This window comes from Petromyzon marinus, chromosome 25 (genome assembly GCF_048934315.1).
Source record: "Petromyzon marinus isolate PM22_M1 ecotype Great Lakes invasive population chromosome 25, UKy_Petmar_22M1.pri1.0, whole genome shotgun sequence".
Taxonomy (NCBI): Eukaryota; Metazoa; Chordata; class Hyperoartia; order Petromyzontiformes; family Petromyzontidae; genus Petromyzon; species Petromyzon marinus.
This window is the reverse complement of record NC_133691.1, coordinates 6,705,984-6,725,204: the sequence shown is the minus strand read 5'-3', so window position 1 is coordinate 6,725,204 and position 19,221 is coordinate 6,705,984. Positions and strand designations below refer to the sequence as shown.

Genomic DNA, 19,221 nt, shown 5'->3' with positions numbered 1-19,221 from the left:
TGCGGTCGATTATTTAGCCCCTACCGTTCTTCCCCAGCGGAGTCGATTCGACTTCGTGCCCCGAATCGGTGTGATCGATTAATTAACTCTTCCGTACTTCCGCAACGGAGTCGATTCGACTTCGCCCTCGGTTTTATCGAATAATTAACTCTACCGAATAGTTAATTAAAATGTAATGTTTTTATTTATATTCCCGTTGGCTCAACACACTCGTCAATAACAATACCTTAAACCCAGTGGCTCTTCTTAACCTGAGTGTGCGAGATGCCCTTTCTGGGTGGTGCGAGACATGGCCAGTTTTTTTGAAGTTAAATCGAAATACTAATTAAGCAAGGGCACGTAAGTACAACTTACTTTGTTTCATAAAACCCTATGTATTAACATTGTACTTTGTTTTATAACGATTGGAAACCAAAGGGGTGCAAGGCTGCAGTAAGGGTTAATAACTACTGCCTTAAAAGTAAAAAAAAACGGTGACGTTCCAGGCAATAGCCCTGCTTCATGTAGTAATAATTACACGTTATAATAATCTCCATATATATAAAAGGTAAAGTTGTGAAAGTGTGTCTGTTCAAAATGTTTAGCGTACTTCCCGACATGCAACAAACTGGAAATTTGCCATGTGGGTACTTTCCAGACTGTACACCGTGCACAAATGATAAAAATACAATTTTTTTTTGGGGGGGGGGGGGATCAATAATGCATTTATTTTTTGCACGGCAAGTGAGCTGTGACGTCAAATCTGTCACGTGACCCGCGCATGTGGAAGCGTATCGCATTGTAGTGTAGTGGTTAGCGCGCTGTGTCTGTGTTTGTGTTTAAGATCTGGGCAGGGTCCCATCGGTGAGCTCCTCCGGCAGGCAAGGCTGCGATGGCTGGGTCATGTAGCCCGCATGTCCAGCCACCGCATGCCGAAATAGCTTTTGTTCGGCCGGATTGAGGGGGCTAAGCGGGCGCGGCACGGGCTAGAGAAGAGATGGAGTGATGTGGTACAGGAGGACGTGGAGCTGAGTGGACTTGCCGATGACTGGTACCAGCGGTGTCAAGATCGGCCTCTGTGGAGGAGGCTCGTGAAGGACGCTACTGGGCAGTTGGAGGCAGTCGCCCTCCAACAACAACGGAGGGCGGAGGAGCGACGCTCAGAACAACGAGCGGAGCGCCGGGTGGCTAAAGCACAGCAGGTTGGCACAGTAGGGGGCACAGGTGGTGCATCAGCCAGTCATCTCAGTCGACCCGTGGCACCTGCTGGGTCTGCCCCGTGACCTCCTGCCAGCGGGCGTTCGACACTTCACGTGGCCTCAGGGTGCACATAGCCTGGCACAAGCGTCGTGGTGACGTCACCGCCACTTAGTGGCGAATGGCGGTTGTTGTGTGTGTGGAAACGTATCGCATTGTAGTGTAGTGGTGAGCGCGCCGCGCTACGAATCCGGCGACCCGAGTTCGATTCCCGCTCACGGGCACCACCGGTGACGATTATTTCAACCGCTCCTGGGCCTCCCCTAGGTCGACTCAGCCTCAAACGAGTAACTGCTGTGCTGTGTGAACATCGCCACTGGGGAGACAAAGGCGGCCGGGCGTGGTGAATCGAAGTCCCGGGCGAAGCCGGGTAGTGAAACTAGTATATCATATACGTATGCTATACATACAGTATTATGCTTTTAAGTTTTGCTGGCTGGCTGGCGCGCGGACATGTGTGCGGTGGTGACGTCACAGCGCCCGTCTGCGTCGTGACGTCACCCGCATCCCCACAGTGCTGAGCCGGGTTCGTGCGTGCTGGAGGAATCCGATGAGCTATAAAGCTATTTTTAACAGATGTCCAGTAGGGGTGGGTCAGATCGTTACAACAGTACAAAAACACGATATGAGTACAAAGTATAGAACACGTAAACAAGTCACTTTAAATATATATGAATAAAACTAAACGTTTGTTTTTATCTTACCAGGTATATCCAACTGAGGTATTAGCTTATTTTTCAGAAGCTACCTTCTGACGAGCCAGGGTTATGGCACCTTGACGCCCATGGGAAGCGAGTTTCACAACATTTGTGTGATTTTCACTTGCCCAAAGGCAATCAGTCAACGTTAAAAAAATACATATAACTGGTATAGGTCAAAAGTATTCCAATGGTGAAAAATTAACTCCATATCATCATCATGGGACCTCCATATCACTCAGCTTTAATTAAAGAAAAATCATTACAAGACTACATGTAGCAACAACGCCACCTACTGCGAAAACTTGGCAGGACCCTTTTGGAAGAGTTCAAGCAGAATGCCACATGTCATGCAAAGCATGCTGGAAGGACCAAGTTTTTACTCACAATAGCACATTTTACTGTTTGATGTGTTTTCATCATTTACAGAAAGTGTTAGAATTGGGTCAATTTATTTTCAAGCACCCTGCTCACGATACGCAGAAGCTATCATATTCAGTCACTATCACCACTCCTCCGGGCATGCTCCAATAATTGCCAGCAGATGGCATCCTCTGCCAGATCATTTTCACGCATTTGTAACCACGAATTCTGCGAGATTTGTCGCGTTAAGAAGCCTGGGACCCAAATCCTGTACATAGCCGTTGAGCCGACTACCAGCCACCAACCCAGTCAAATGAAGAAACACGAAGCAATGTTTTACGAATCAGTTCGGTCTCGTCAGATCTCAGAAGCTAAGCAGCGTTGAAGCAGGATAGTACTTGAATGGGAGACTGGCTCGGAAAACCAGGTGGTTGTTGGCTTGGGCTATAAGGTGGCTAGGAAATGGCAGGACAGTATACAATGAACATTATAATCTGTACAAAGCTTTTGAGTATTATCCCATCGATATGCCAGGGTTTATCCAGGTTATCTGGATTCATCTCACTCCAAACACTCATGAATGAATTGGCCATATACTGTATCTAAATGAAGGACCCTCAGGGTTTCCGGGTGAAGTGCATTATTAGTGTGCGCAAACAAAAAATATCAGCCATGATCAACCCACTGATGGATCAAAGCCTCCCTAAGATATTTCCATCTATCACGGTCCTCGGTGTAACTTATGAAGCGTGGTTATTGTACATTAATCACTTTTATAACACATGAAATTCTGCCATTCAGAGGCATACTGACTAGGGTTGCCGCGATATCTAACAAATGTGGTCGACGATCATATCATATTCTTATTCATATTCTTAGTTCTTTCGGTAAAGTCACGTTGAAGGGAAACAATAAAATAATAAAATATATATAACAATAAAAATTCTCACGACGTTTCGACCATAACACAAACGGTCGTCATCAGGTGTGTCGGTAAAACATTACACAATATCGTCGTAATTATCGTTGCTAATTCCATTATTCTAAAACATTTCGATTTAACGATTCAAAAGAAAATGCTTATTGCAGCAAAATCACTCGTTTAAAAAAAAATGCGCAATACGATTGCAACGTATGTGGCGATAATCGCATATCGTTAAAGCGTGTCGTGCAACACGCCACGTGGCCGAGCGTCAACCCGTTAGGGGGGGAGGGGCTGTAAAAGACGTCACCCGCCCCTTGTAAACAAAGATCACGTGGGGGGGGGGCAAGCGGTGTGACGTCACGCGCGCCGACGTCACCGCTCGGGCACCATCTTGCGCGGCTAGGCCAGGAGGAGGAGGAGGCGTCGCGCGATGGAATTACCCGCCTAGCTCCCACCTCTAACCCTACCACTTGCGTCTTCCTCTCGAAGTGAGAACACGTTTCTTTTCGTCGACCCCTTTTCGGCTCGCTCGCCCGCTCGCGTCGTCGCAGCGCCGCGGTTTTACGCCGACCTCGAACCTCTCGCCCTAGTTTCGTTAAACGGGCGGCGGCCTAATCTGTTGAGCCTCGTTTCTATTTGATACAGCGCATAGGGAGGACGTGTGGTGGGGGGGGTGGCAAGGGGCGTCGCGATTGGCGGGAGGATCGCGACGTTTCCCGCGTCGCGATTGGTCGGGCTCCGGAGTTCGCCGACCAACGAGCGGACGGGGGGGGGGGGAGCGCCGGCCGAACCGCTCTGGGAAATGCATTTATGTGGATCTTGTGTGTGGCACCGTTCCTGAGTGAGTGCCGACGCCGCGAGGGAGGGAAGAGGCGAGGCCGTTTTAGGTAGTAGGGGGGGCCTTTTGGGAGAGAAATGGGTTGAGGGGGGACATGCAATTGGGGGGGGGGGTTCGTGTGTGGTGGCACCTTTCCTGAGCGAGTGCGGACGACTCGAGGGAAGAGAGGCGAGAGAGAGAGAGTGAGAGAGGGGGGCCTTTTTTTGGGGCCATTGTGAGAAGAGGGGAAATTAAATCGCGGCACTAAACGGGGCCGGGGCCGAATCGCGTTTTACTCGGTTGAAACTGGCGTTGCCCGGTGAGGCCCGCACGTCGTGGGTGTGGACCGTTGTCGGAAAGCCGCGTTGTTGTGGTGTGCTTTAACGTGTTTTTTTTTTTACCGGGGCCGTGTGATTTTTTTTTGTGCGGTCGTGGCTACGCGCTGCCCGGGAGGAAAGTCGTCGGGCTCGTGAGCGAGCGGCCCCGCCCCTGTGTGTCTATAGCCGCCGCTGCTGCTGCTGTTGTTAAACAGAGAACGAAATACGTGGTGACACCACCACCCCCCCTCCCTCCTCATCCTCCTCCTCCTTACCTAAACCCTAGCGTCTACTGCAGACGGGTAACGCGCAACTCGGGTGCATCCCCGGGGCTGTCTTCCCACGTAACTTCTAATTTTCATTCATGTTTATATATAAAAAAATAGCAATACTTTTTGAGTAACGCGAACGCACTTCCGTTGTGACACGCTTAAGTTCTTGTTACAAGGTGCGCTCATCCAGTACAGGGATGTCCAAACACAAAGATACGGTTTGGGGAGGCGTTAAGTTCAACAGGATGGGTGGTGCCAGTCGCTGGTTTGCTATATTTTGATTATAGGAACAGCTAGTACTGGTAGTGGCTGATTGGAAATGTCTTCGGGTCGAACTATTTGGCCTTCTGTTGAGAGTGAGGGGTAGACCTACGAGTGACTGGCTGGCTAGTTCGGGTTCAAGCGAGTTGGGCTTGTGTTTGGTGGGCTGGTGAACTCTGCCTTGAAACTGCTGGGTCCTCTCTTGTTAACCTCTACAGTACTATTTCTCTACAAAACGATACTGTAAGCCACAACATATTTTGTTACCTGCTGGGAATTTCCCGTAGACCTTACCAAACATTTATTGTCTGGAATGTTGTTTGGGTATTGTCATATAATAATTCTACTGTACTGTGATGTGTTGTAACGTCTGAATGAGCCGATTCAGTCTATCACCCCTCAGATATAGAATGCATTAGTGCCACTTTGCATACAGTCTAAAGCTGTGGAGAAGCTGGCCTTCTCATGGGAATGTGGAATTTCCATAGTTCGCTCACGGCACTCAATGAATATAGACACACCCCCTCTCGTGCTTGAGCATACAGATGCTTTTCAACTAATAAATGTCAGTGTGTACTGTAATGTACAGTGCAGTGTGCGAGTGGCGTTGGCATTACACTTATAATATGTGGGTTTCGACTGGCTTGCACCCAACTCAAACAACAACTCCTTGACTTCCACAGACTCATCAGTTTGTTTAGTGCTGTTGTATGAGCACTTACATTTGGAATGTGAGTTCAGATGTCTATCTGGAGGTGCATCTAAGCCCATCATATCTTGAAATGAAAACCACTTAAGTCGACAGTGGTCATCCGGTATTGAGACTAGCCTCTGCCAAAGAAATGTGGAGTTTCCACTGTCAGCTCTCAGGGCACCATCCATAGCAAGCATTTCTGCTTTGAGTTTGGGGGGGGGGGGCATGTTGATTTGACTTTTTGTTCACCGCTATTTCTGCCCGTAAGATTAACAGCGTGTACAAAAGTTAAACATAACTGATAAATGATATTCCTGGCTGGATCATCCAAAAGTGGAAAATATTATACCTTGTGCACTTTGGACTACAACATCTCTGGTCACAGTATTTGTGCTTTAGAGAGATGAAAAGTAGGAAAGATTTATGTCTTTTGATAATTAATTGTTACTTTAAATCAGTTTTAACCTTTTAGAGGTTAATTCTGCTTAATAATAAGAAACCTTGTGAATTGTATTTCCTTCCGTGGTGTCAAGGGGTCCACTCTTGTGTTTTTGCTTTGCACAATAATCCATAAACGCGAATCATGTGTTGAATGCAGGACTTACTCAGGAGGCTGAAAACCTGCAGCAGCTGTTAAGCTGGCAGCTTTCCGCATGTTTGAGCCAGCAAATCACACTTTTGGAAGAGTAACGCAATCCTGTCCTCCTTTGATGCAAACGTAGCTGAGAGATATAAAATGTGCTAACTGATAAAATACAATAATCATGATTCCGTCATGTCATAAATCAGTATTGGAGTGGCTCTCCTCCATTGGCTAGGGGATGAAAATTCCACATTTCTTTGGCTCAAGACAGTCCGTCTCTTTGAACTTTCACTTTTGACTTCCATGGTGTAGTGCTCCTTTATTCCGGAGGGATGACGGGTTGAGTCATCCCTTGACTGAAGTGTACATTTGTAAATTAAGTAATCTATCCACATTCCTACCAGGCCAATATCCCTATTGTTGATTATTGCTACCACTAAGAACGTTTCGTAAACATTTAGCTGTGGTTAGTGTCATGCAAGCATTCTGCATTGCTTTATACATCACTTTGGGGAATATTGCTCGACATGACATGACATGCAGGTGTCTGCAGGGAAGGTTAATCAGTCAACACACTGTCATGCCTTGAATCCAACATCACGGCTGGGATACGATAATTATTTATTTTTGATAGAGCGCCATTTGTACCAGGGCGTTGGAGCACTTAATACACGATAAATTACTTACATCACATCTCAGCTGAAACATGAAAGAGCACCCCCAGTGGCAGCTGTTCATGTGCGGCACAAGGTTATTTGGCACCTGGCTGGAAGTTGACATTAGTCTGCCGGTCAGGAGCGGCGATTGGTATCTGTAATCCAAACTGAGTAATCCGTGGTTAATTGTTCGAATTTGGACCAGGATCCCAGCACACAGTTGTCTAATTTCGAATTCTGTTGGGATCTTCAGTGTCCACTGTGAAACGGACGGAGCTTAGTATTTTATGGTTAATGCATATCAGGGTGGCCTGCCGTTATCAAACCGCGAACATCTGCAACAAGTAGCGAACATGCTACCTCTGGGCCGTGTCACTATTGATAAGTTGAAGGATCCTTGTCCCAGGGCCTATCTGGCATGTGTTTGGTCCTGAACAGGGCTATTGGAGTGGCTTGTGCTGTCTCTCTAGAAGACCGGGAGATCGATGATCGATGTATGATATTTGGTCACCGCGTTAATGGCATTCATCGTGATTTCTCACTGAACAGAGTGGTCCGTGCAAAGGCTGCCATCTTCCACTCCTGAATGTGAAATTGTAGTTACGCTGCATCTACATCAGCCACAAGAAAGAAGAAGAACCATTGATCACACTTATATGGGAATGTGTGTTTCCCCAGGCAGCCATGGAGATGTCGGCCGGCTCACTGGTGACACTGGTCATCAAGGCACCCAACCAGAAATATGATGACCAGACCCTGGAGTGTGGCCTGGACTGGACTGTACACAGGCTCAAGTCTCACATCAGCGAAGTGTACCCTGGCCATCCGGTACACAACACATGCCCTCGCACATACTGTGTGCCTTATAAGTGTGGGTCTTCAGTTGATGCAACGGCTTAAGTCCCCCACCTCCGATTAGCACAGTTGGCTACGTACTGTGGAAAAAAAGTTAAAGATACATACATACAAGTCCCATTTCCAGGTTCTTTGATTCAAGGTTACCCTGTGTATTAAAGCCTATCGCCAAATCACCCGGAATGTGCTCAAACTCTTGTTAGATATTGGAGGTGAAGTGTGGTTGAGCCTTTATAATGCTGGATGGCTGACCACCATGCACCATCGATTGGCATAGGTGACTTTGGGACTGTGCCTTGTGGTGGTCAGCAGAGGGTTGTGAGGAAAAATACATTGTTGTGCTGTGCATCTGTGCTCCCCACGTTCACCATCCTGCACTGACCACCATGGTGAAGCATGGTCAAGTCACCCACAACCCATAGAACACGCGGAAGCTGTCATCCAGTACTGGATTGATGAACGAGCTGTGTTGGTACATGTTTGTCAAAAGTATCTGCCAACGAGTGGGGCTGTTGGTCCAGCATTTAATTTATATTCATAAGTTCGCAAGTTCAGAGGCCACTTAGGGAGCAAATCAGCCTGTCATATTTCCATGATTGACATATATAGTCAGCCATGATTGTAGTTTTTAGAGGCTGTCTACCACCATGGAAATGTGAAACTTCCACTGCTGGCTCAAGTGCCTCCGATGGACATAAGTAGCACTCAAAATACACTTTTTTTACTTTGTTGTATCCAACGTTTAGATCATATATTTTTTAGATGTTTCAATAAACATCTGAATATTGCATCTTTAAGCCATCATTTGCAAAGTACACGTTACATCTGTGCCATATTTTTGCATGATTTGTTGTCTACACTTATAGTCTGTTTAGCCAGTGAGTTTCTCTGGTTCAATCACATGATTTTTCTTTTGTCCTTTAGTAACCCACTGTTGATTTTTCCTGAAACCCCCTATGTTGGGTCATGATAGTGGCTCCCTTGATCTCGTAGAAGCTGGATTGTTTGTACCAACTTGATAGCGATGAACTGCTCGTAATTCATTACAAACTCTTTGCTGTCAGAGCAAAGGCTGACGAAGCAAATTGTTTGAACAAGCTAAAATTTTGTGTGCTGGCCGTGTTCAGTCTAGATAAACCCAGGTACATGCCATAATACAGTATCTCTAAACATTACAGACTGATTTTTGGATGATTTCACATGTCTTCAGGGCATCAAGGATCAGCGACTCATCTACTCTGGGAAGCTGCTGTTGGATAACCTGATGCTTAAGGATGTTCTGAGGAAGGTAATGCTGGACAGGGGTTGGTATCTGTAATCTTATTTTTTTTCAATTATGTTTTCTAGTTATAGCCTTGTTGTACGGTTGCTGGCGCACAGCATGAAGCATCTGCATAATTTCATCATCCCAAACAGAACAGAAAAACTGTGAAAGCTTTTCACAATTTGCAATGACAATTGTCTGACGTATTGTTATGCAAATAATACACTAAAAACTATTTTTATTTTAACCAGGTAAGGCCCACTGAGCTATATAGCTCTTTTTCAGACGGGACCTGGCAACAAATGATAGCTCAACGAAGTGGCTTATCAAGTGGAAAAATCCACGCGACCACGGGGAGAACATGCAAACTCCACCTATACAGGCGTCGGGGTCGGAATCGAACCCACGACCTCCTGTATACCTGGCGAGGTAGTTAACATCTCACCACCATGGCGCCCATCTATTTAATAGATAGCCATTTAATTATGTAGTTAATATTAATGGGGTCTAACCTATATTAGAAATGGATACAAAGTATTTTACTGTGCTTAATGAGAGTAGATATATTTAAATGATACTGGAGAGTCCTATGGTACATTTTCTTGGCGAACACTTCCAGACGTCTCAAACCTCAGTCCTTCCTGCAGTTTGCCGTGTTTGCCAATATTCGGGTGCGTATGGCTTAAAATTGGTTAATTTGCATTTTGATGGAGAAGATTGGTAACCCTGAAAAATAACACTGTGGTGGGTGACAAATACTGGAGATTGAGAAGAAATACTTAGCATATGAATTGTGATGAAGAAGTTGATGGTTACAATGAATGCACAATCTCTTTCCGGGCCAATATTTCTCCTGTCCTCCACATGTTTTAGTATGACGAGTTCCACACGGTACATCTGGTGTGCCCTTCATCGAGCCCCCCAGCCTCACCACGGCCCTCCAACCAGCCCGGCTTTGCACAGGTGAAGCTGCTTACGTTCAATCATAAACACGTATGTTCATTTTGGACACTCGGCGCCGTCTCGTAACATGATACTACTGCATTTGCGTCTGGAAGCTTGTTCCCCTGCGGCGCAGCATTGAAGCAACGGCAGCAAGGTGCAGGACACATGAGTCTTGGTGGGATGAAAATACGTAATGGAGAAGTTTATTCAAGGGCAGAAGCAATGGAAATGCTTCCTTACCAAAATTCATACCTAGCTTCTAAACTGCTGGTTTTATAAAAAAAAAAACATTCGTGATATAGCTACTGGAGAGTACCCACAGTGCAAGTATTGTCACTATGTTGTCAAGTATACAGGTTATTATATGGATGTTTTTCAATCGTACTATGATGAAAAACTACATGCCTTGAGTTTCCTGGCTGGCTGACGGCTGGCCTCCTCCACTCCCACACAAACTCTTGCTACTGGCACTGAAGAGCTGGGAGTAACAAATACAGATAATTTAAAATTGTTAATTTAAAACGTTTCACTTTGTGCGCCTATTAGTGTAATTCTTTCACTAGAATATTCTTGAAATCATAGGGAATATTAAAAAAACCGTCTAAATACATATTATCATGGTACAGGATTGTAGGAACAATCTAAAATGACAGATGTTTCTTATTTCCATCGCCGTGTAAGATGTTCTCTACAAGTTTATTTGAAATGCAACAGTTGGCGGTAGAACTACTGCTGCTGGTAACCCGTATTATTTGCTCTGGCATTTAGACAATTTAATGGTAACTATAATAACACATGTCAAAGGAGTCTTAACACTACTTTATTGCTGAGTTCTGCATTGGGATGCTGAACCAGTTAAGTTTTAAGGAAGCATTCATATGTGGGAGGAAACTGGAGTACTGATTGAAAACCTTTGCAAATGAGAGGATACCACTCAACGCTCTAGACAGGCTCACAAACAACACATGCTTTTGTTAGTCTGTTTCTAAACAGTTGGAAATATGTAAATATAACTCATCTCCAATATCTACCAAACTCTCATTTGCAAGCTCGTTGTTTCAAATGTGCACCTGATATGGGTAGGGTTGTTTTCGTGGCCACAGTTTGTGGGTGTTGTTCAAGGGAATGGTTTGTTTTCGAGCCTTTGGGTGCCTACGGAAACCACTTGGCGAGATTTTCCCAATAGTAACCCCAAAACTCAAGAAAAAAAACTCAGTGGGAAAAGAGCCATTTCCTTCGCTGTGTTTATTTAGTGTCCGGCCAATTATTTAATTTCATGATGAGCTAAACCCCTTTTCCCAGAAGTAAATTTAGCTGGTTGGGGTGAATGCCCTTAAAACACAGATACTTGGATGCCAGTATTGACATATTAAATGGATTGCCGGAGTAATGGTATTTAGAAACAGCAGTGTAGTTCTGCGTGTTCGACTGACTCGAGTAAATTGTAAAAAAAACTTGGCCCTGGTTACTTTACCTATTTTGAACGATGACCAAATCGTGTTGTGTCCTTTGGTTATGTAATACCGGCCACAGTTATTTATTTAAGATAGATAAGATTTGTTCAGTTGCGGCCACAAAGCCCAGAGCTTTATTTGCACGTGTTGATGCTGAGCTAGTTTTTACATAGTCTATGGTTTGATTCCCATACTAATCTAGGGATTTACCAAAGCATTCCAGCTGCTGCATGGTGGACATCAAAGGTCTTGTGATGTAATTTTTGAGAGTAGGGTTTTGTGGTGTCATAGCCAGGTTTCTCAAATAATCAATCACCCACAAGTGCCATGACATTGGTGTACAGTTTACTGTCATGATCAACCATCCATCTCTGCTTCAGAAATAATTTCAACTGTTGAGTTTGATCAAGTGGCTGTCTGATTGTAACTGTCATCGTTGCTCATTTTTCGTGGGACTGTGTCAGCTATCGGAGACGATACGCAGTGGAGCGGCATCGGCCTATGTCCCCACCCGGCCGAACGTCACCACCATGCCCTCCTCCCAGGGTGTGGGTGCCGACGGGTTAAGGCAGCGACACGTGGTCATGCCATCGGCCTACCCACCTCCCATCTACGGTGTACGGTGAGCCAGTGTTATACTCACTGCTGGGGATGCTACGTAATCCGATGGTCGTTGTGCTTGCTATTTCTTTGCATAGTGTGCTTTTCTTATATACCTGAAGCTGTCTTCTCCAGCAAACTTTTTAACATGTACCCCGACTCCACCTTTGTGTTTGCAGGGACATGGGTCAGCCTGCCGTGCCAGTGTTGCCTGCCTATCCCACATACAGCCCCCACTACATCATGTGGCTGCAGCAAATATATGCTCAGCACTACTACACGCACTAGTAAGTAACTACTTGCTGCGATTCATTGTAAAACAGGTCTCATTGTTCAAATGAATAGTGAACACTGCTCAGTTATATTGGTGGTCTTAAGAAAGTGGTCAATACCACATTCCTATGGTAGAGATAACAGAAAACTGTCCACATAAAGTGTTTCAATATTCATCACTCTTGAATTACACCATATTGCAAAATGCCAACTTCGTAAAAAAAACAGGTAGTTATTTATCTAGAAAAGCCTCAGTCTCAAGAATCGTTTTCAGGAGAGTCATGCATTTATATGTTTGGCCGGTTTTATTCAGCCTATTTCATTTATGACTGTTTGGTATATAGGATGAAATTTGGTGCCTGCATTGGCATGTTTTGCCAATGCTATTCCATTCACATAAAGGCAAGATACCATTGAATGGTTCACACAGAAGGATTCACAAATCTTCATTCTGTACTTTCATCGCCTGACCAACTTGCAGTTCAGCTGCTTTTGGGGAATCTTGTATATCTACTTAATCCGCCAACACTTGATTGAAAGTGCTTTATAACCAACATGAACCGCCAAACCTGGCTGCTTTATTGACATGTACGGCCCTTTTTATCAATACAGTACTGATTGATGTTCTCCCCATGCTGTGGGGGCTATTTGGCCATACTTCACCCTGGTCAATGAAGTTTAGTGAAAGTGGGGTGCAAATAATTTCCGAACATAGTACAGTACAACAATAGATAGTGCCGCATTGCCCTCGGCTAACAGGATGCCATCGCAGCAGCCTACAACGCCTCTTTTTCAAGTACATGCAGGTCACCCTGTCAAATACTTTCCAGGCTTAACTGTACTTAGTGTCCCCATATCTCACTATATGGGGTGTTTTCTGCCTCCATTGTTTACTCGCGTTCAGCCAAGCTGCAGTGAGCGCCGCTGCAGGAACGGCGCTCAATCCTGGCGTCATGCCGGCAGTTGGCGGTGCAACCCCCGGCCTTCCAAACCCGCTGGGCACAGGCAGCCTCCCCAACCCGCTGGGGGCCGCGGCAGCCGCTGGCGGCGGCGGCGGCGGCGCAGGTGGCGTGGGTCGAGGCGGAGGGGGCGGAGGTGTGGACGGGGCGCCCGTCCCGGCCAACAGGGACATCGGCGTGGCGGCGGTGGCGGCCCGCAACGAGGGCGCCAGGCCCGCCAATCAGAATGCAGTGCTGATGAACGCGCAGGGGGGTGCCGGGCCGGAGGAGGAGGAGGAGATGAACCGTGACTGGCTCGACTGGCTGTTCACAGCGACACGCACCGCCGTGCTGCTCGGAATCTTCTACTTCTACTCATCGCTCGGCCGGTTCCTCATGGTGTCCGGGGCGCTGCTGCTGCTCTACCTGTGAGATTTCAGGCTGCTTTCCACTCTCCAGTTTCATCGTTACATTTGGTGGACGGTGCCGCTGTACTCGAATTGTGACGTTGGACTGGGCCTTACTGTTTTGTCATGATTTTTTCGTGTAATTGTAATGTCACGTTCATTTTATTTCGATGATGTTGTTGCGACATCACTATAGCACTATATCAATGCATCTTGTTGGTTCTTTCGGTAAAGTCACGTAGAAGGGAAATAATAAGATAATAAAAATAAAACAATAAAATTATCACGACGTTTCGGCCACAACACAAGCAGCCGTCTTCAGGTGAAGAAACAGAACTGTCGGGAAGACAGCGCTTCAATGAACACTGCTAAGCTTGGCAGCGTCTTTTAAGCTGGGTGGGAGGAGCAGAGCGCCTTGACTAAGGAGTTTACATATCAACAGAAGAATTTAGCATTGAAGTAGCTAAGTTAATGTGATAGATTAGCAGGATGTTAAAGTGAGAAATTAGCATGTAACTGGGATATTATATTAAACATTACACTGAAAGGTACTAAGAGATTAACAGGATGTTAAAGTGAGAAATTAGCATGTAACTGGGAGATTAGCATGATGTTAATGTGAGGATTTAGCATGTCACGGAAGTGGCTATCTAAACTACACTATAATATCGTATACACAGCCCAATATAAGCTCTATAGTAGTCTAGTTTATAGCATAGTTGTAACGCAGCATAGGACAGAGTAGCGCACCATGGTTGTTTCTCTCCCCCCTCCTCCGTTCCGAGCATAGATGGACTTGTCCGTCTGAACGCTCGCCGCTTTCCGTGGTGCTAACGTTGAAATGAAACCGCTACTTTTTTCAACATAGAATTGTAATGTATAGTGACGTATTGCTAGTAGCTCAGCTGATTGGATAGGATATTGAGTTTATTGATAATATTGATGAAGTTTATATATTTTTTTGATCAGTTTACTATATGGTATTCATTATATAGTGTAGTGTATACCCAGTTACTTAATGTTAATAGCTCAACTTATTGGAGAATATATTGAGTACATTGATTATATTGATGTAGTTTATATTTAGTTCTTTCACATCGGTTTATTGTATGATAGGTGGGTAGTTGCAGTTCTTTAGCGTTAATATAATAAATGCCTCTGTTGATATGTAAACTCTGACTTTAACATAGCCACTTCCGTGACATGCTAATTTCTCACTTTAACATCCTGCTAATCTATCGCATTAACTTAGCTACTTCAATGCTAAATTCTTCTGTTGATATGTAAACTCCTTTGTCAAGGCACTCTGTTCCTCCCACCCAGCTTAAAGATGCTGCCAAGCTTAGCAGTGTTCATTGGAACGCTGTCTTCCCGACAGTTCTGTTTTTTCACCTGAAGACGGCTGCTTGTGTTGTGGCCGAAATGTCGTCATAATTTTATTTTATTATGGTTGATTTTGTATTATTTTATTATTTCCCTTCTACGTGACTTTACCGAAAGAACCAAGAAGATGAATCCATGCAGTCACGAAAGCTTTAAATAAAAATTTATATCAATGCACCCTACTAAATTAAAGTATATTTTTTTCATTAATGAAGCCTTAAATGTATGTCAGACAGCTGAGGATGCACAGCCTAGGTGTATTTGCATGACAAGAGTAACTTGTTTGGTTTCACCCTTCCATTAAGCCATCGAAGGCCATAACCTTCTAATTGGTATTGCATGATGGCCGGATGGATTGGAGATTTTAAAGTTACCAACATTACCGTGCTACAACTAAAGCAGCACAAGAATGTTGTTAGCGGATAATTGCAGATTAAGAAACTCGCCAGAATGCTTACCACGAGTAATGAGTTGAGTAATGCATATGGAACAAATACATATCCATAAAAATGAACTAGTGGCTGGGCGTGGTACTAAAGAGATTTGCTTTGGTCGCTGGTCCCCACAGGTACCAGACGGGCGTCTTCCCATTCCAGCGCGGTCCGGGTCAGGCACCTGATCAGCTCGGTGGGGATGGTGAGGAAGACCTGGCCCAAGAGCTACAGGAAATGGTGAGTGAGGGAGCTTGGAGGTGTTGGGGAATGACGTGACGAGATAAAGCCACCCACAGGCCAAAGGGGTTGCCGGTAGGTTTATGAATATCTATTTTCGTGGCGTTTGTGTGCTATCTCAAAAGTTGTGCGGGTCTTCTCTGGGGTCTGGATTCTGCCCACGATGCTATAAAATGCATCAACGTTAATGGGCCTAATATTAAAGCAGGACCCTTACGTAAAATAATATTGAAACGTAGTGGTTGCAGGGTAAACATGTCGTGACGTGGCCTTGCCAGGTTACCAACTGTTTTTGTTTACCTTTTCCAGTTCATACAAATATGCGCCTATTCGACTAATTTAAATTTACCATGGCAAGTTCTAGCCAACAGTTACAGCATATCTACAGATTCCCATTCTGTCTCCACAGTCCATCGGGCTTATTTGCTTTCAAGACGTGCTGGATAATATTGGTCTGGAAGCCAATAGGCCGATGTACTAACTTATACATGGATATACTAAACCGAGTTCTGCTTACGGGTGCTGCGGTGGTCCGATTTTAACTCCCTCGCCTGTTATACAATACAGGAGGTCGTGGGTTCGATCCCGGCCGTGACGCCTGCTGTATATGTGGAGTTTGCATGTTCCCCCGATGATCGCTTGAATTTTTCTCCTGGTCCTCCGGTTTTTCCCACCACATTTATAATCATGTTTCGAGTATTTGGTTGCTTTACATTTCCACATGATAAGCCACTTATTTGAGCTATCATTTGTGGCCAGGTCGCTTCTAACAAAGAGCTCTATAGGTCAGTGGGCCTTACCTGGTAAAATAAATAATAGTTTATAGTTTCTGATGTGTACTCTAGGGTATATAGACCTCTGTCTATTTGAGAACACTCTCACACCAATGTGTTTTTCGTACACACAGGAGCGCCGCATGGACGAGGGGATGGACCTGGGGGACACGGAGAGCTCAGACGATGACAGTGCCTTGGAGGCAGACGAGCCCAGCTTCACCACTTCTGCCTGGACCTTTGTCACGACCTTCTTCACGTCCCTCGTGCCGGAAGGCGCAGCCGCCATGCCCAACTGAGACTGAATGGCTGCCATTCATCCCTCCGGCTTCGTCATGAACGTTTTATTCTCAAGTGGTGTTTTTTTTTGGTTGTGGAAACTTCAACGCCCGCTGCATTGTTAAGCTGGCTCCATCCCTCCTGCCATTGCATCTTCCTGAATTGAGCTGATTTTTTTTCTTTTCTTCAAGTTGTTTGTGGGTTTTTTTTTATTTAGCAGTGCAATTTGTTCAACAAATCATCTCCTGCTGTGATGGACTGACAGCCGTTTCTGCTGCTAATGCTTGTTTTAAAAGAAACTCTTATGTTCCCAACTCGTCTGCCGAAGGGAGCTTTCAGTCTGTGATGGAGACGGGCGTGCATTCACTGGTCTTGCACCACAGTGGGAGAGAATTTACCGGATGCCACTTCTTAAGAGTTCTGTTCACACAGATAGCGCACTTTGGACTTTACTGGAGCACCGCTGTGTTTTTGTTGCTTTCGTGATGTTTAGATGAGATCATTTTTTCTCCACCCTCCCCCCGTGACCCACGAAGAAAGCGTGGGGAAAATGACTCCCTCGCTTAAAGTGGTGCTATCAACAGAGGGCTGAAGAACCGTTATTTCAACAGGAACACCACAGCCCCTGTTAATGTAGTTATGTAGTTATACAGATACTTTCATATGCCAGACACCAGCAAGTGTGGTTAAAGGTTAAGGGTGACCGTTTTTATTTGTAACGACATTTGTGCTGCTTCAGCATTCTTACGTCTTGTTCCATACATAAGATCCAGCCTCTGCCAAGTTTCATCTCGCGAACCCAGTTTTGCTATTGAAAGCGAGAGCGGTGAATGTAAGATCGATGACATTACATTCCCCAGAGCAACTGCACATGAGCATTATTGATTTGTGCCAACCAAAGTTGGTCTCATACCAGAGTAGAACAGCCCATATAATCTAACTACAAAACTTTAAACTCTTTCACCAACACTTATTGTAGCAGTTTCTACTTTGCCTTCCAACTTTGCTCTAAGGGAATCCAAATTTGTGAATATAGTTTCTTGTCTATGGTTTAAGTATATTTGTGGGGCTTTGATGCTGGCCAGAACACACGGATTCCTGCCAAGCCTTGTTGCACATCATATAAAGGTCTTTTTCCCATACTTAACCAACCTTTGCTCAAGAACCAGGATCAAACCCAGCAGTTTGGGTCACGGGGCGCTCGTGATCTCACTGACCAATCGTACGAATCGCGCACGAGTTGTGAATATCTCCTGACGTTAAAGCAAACACGGACGAGGTCAGCCACGGCATGGCTGCTGCACAAGGACAAATGGGAGCAGTGGTCTCGTGGTTGCACACGAACGACCGATGAAAGAAGGCACTTGTAATTGTTTCCATGTATCTACAGGTTACCAGCAGCACTGTGTATGGAGCAGATGAGCAAAGAACAGTACTGTATCAGTGACGTTTCAATGCACTCTACAATGACGGAAGACAGTGGCGCTGCAAAGAGCGAAGGGTTGCTGGGGTGGTTGTTTGATTTTTGCGTTCAGCGAGCCATCGCACAACGGCACAAAATAACTGAAAAAGGCAGCGACGAAAGGACAAGCAAGTTCTCCGATCTTCAACAAAAGACTTATGATATTGATTATATACTGTACGCATCTTATACATGTACCCGATTATATGTGTACCATCACAATTATTTTCTTGTCTAAATAGCTTTATAATGTAAAAATGTCTTTAATTAAAACAAATACTTCCTTGCACTTTGTCGAGTAATGTCTAAGACAGAGCTATATTTTGCAGTTATTACCGAACACCAGAGCAGCATTGTATAGGTCACTTGTATCGGCCCAAAACACACCACTTTTTTTCTTAACGAGGCTGGAAAGTTAGTGTGAAGGAGCAAGCTGCTCACTCTTGTTGGTTGTGAAGTACAGCAGTGCTCTTGCAAACACATTACTGGGTAAGATGACATTTTTCACCACGAGTGGGAATTCCCGTGGCTGACCACACCATGGCCAGGCATTTCGTGCATTGGTAACTGGGTTGAAGCAACTTGGATTTACATTGCAGCACCTGGTTCTTTGCATATGCCGACAGCGTGGCAATAAGATACCAGTAAAGCAACCGGTACTTAAATATGATATCGGGGGGCAACTCATGTTGGTTCATATGAGCAGCATTGGCTAGGTGTGTTCAGGTAGCCGTATATGTTGCCTCGTGGTCCCAGTGACTGGTACAGTCGTGTTGTGTGTTGCTGAGCCAATTCGGGAGACACGTGGCCATGTCGCTAGTTTGGAAGTGGCCAACACGTCGGCTTTGAGCAATAAAGTTTTATTTCCAACGTATTCTTGTCAATGTCAACCGTGAATGATTTGGTTTGTGGTCCCGCTAGAGTTTGGCTATGCCTGACAAGGAGTACGTTATACTATGCACTCACATTGTAACAGCTGGTCCAAATGTACATTGGCGCTTAATATTGCTTCAATCAGGGTTTTTTTCTCGTAAAGTTTCTGTGGGCCACAATTGAATTGACATGTGGTGGTGGGCCAGATAACATGATTTGCCA

At 45.1% G+C, this 19,221-nt stretch overlaps 1 protein-coding gene across 5 annotated transcripts; it reads left to right on the top strand.

Moving 5' to 3' along the window:
* Positions 1-114: 114 nt before the first annotated feature.
* LOC116945898 (homocysteine-responsive endoplasmic reticulum-resident ubiquitin-like domain member 2 protein) lies at positions 115-19,000 on the top strand. Of its 5 annotated transcripts, none has more exons than XM_032960557.2 (9): positions 115-339; positions 7,501-7,650; positions 8,888-8,965; positions 9,815-9,904; positions 11,805-11,962; positions 12,120-12,227; positions 13,118-13,579; positions 15,510-15,612; positions 16,520-19,000. In XM_032960557.2, exons 2-9 carry the CDS (start codon positions 7,507-7,509, stop codon positions 16,682-16,684), a joined length of 1,308 nt encoding a protein of 435 aa, XP_032816448.2. In that variant the 5' UTR covers positions 115-339; positions 7,501-7,506; the 3' UTR covers positions 16,685-19,000. The 5 variants fall into 5 exon arrangements, with proteins under 5 accessions (XP_032816448.2, XP_032816447.2, XP_032816450.2 ...); XM_032960556.2 differs by lacking the exon at positions 115-339 and adding an exon at positions 3,480-3,710; XM_032960559.2 differs by lacking the exon at positions 115-339 and adding an exon at positions 3,983-4,063.
* Positions 19,001-19,221: the final 221 nt, after the last annotated feature.

Bases quoted from the DNA above. Each gene is read 5' to 3' on its own strand.
- LOC116945898 (XM_032960557.2), top strand. From the start codon at position 7,507: ATGGAGATGTCGGCCGGCTCACTGGTGACACTGGTCATCAAGGCACCC. The intron at 12,228-13,117 runs GTAAGTAACTAC...ACTCGCGTTCAG, and splicing joins CAGCACTACTACACGCACTA to CCAAGCTGCAGTGAGCGCCG. The intron at 13,580-15,509 runs GTGAGATTTCAG...TGGTCCCCACAG, and splicing joins GCGCTGCTGCTGCTCTACCT to GTACCAGACGGGCGTCTTCC.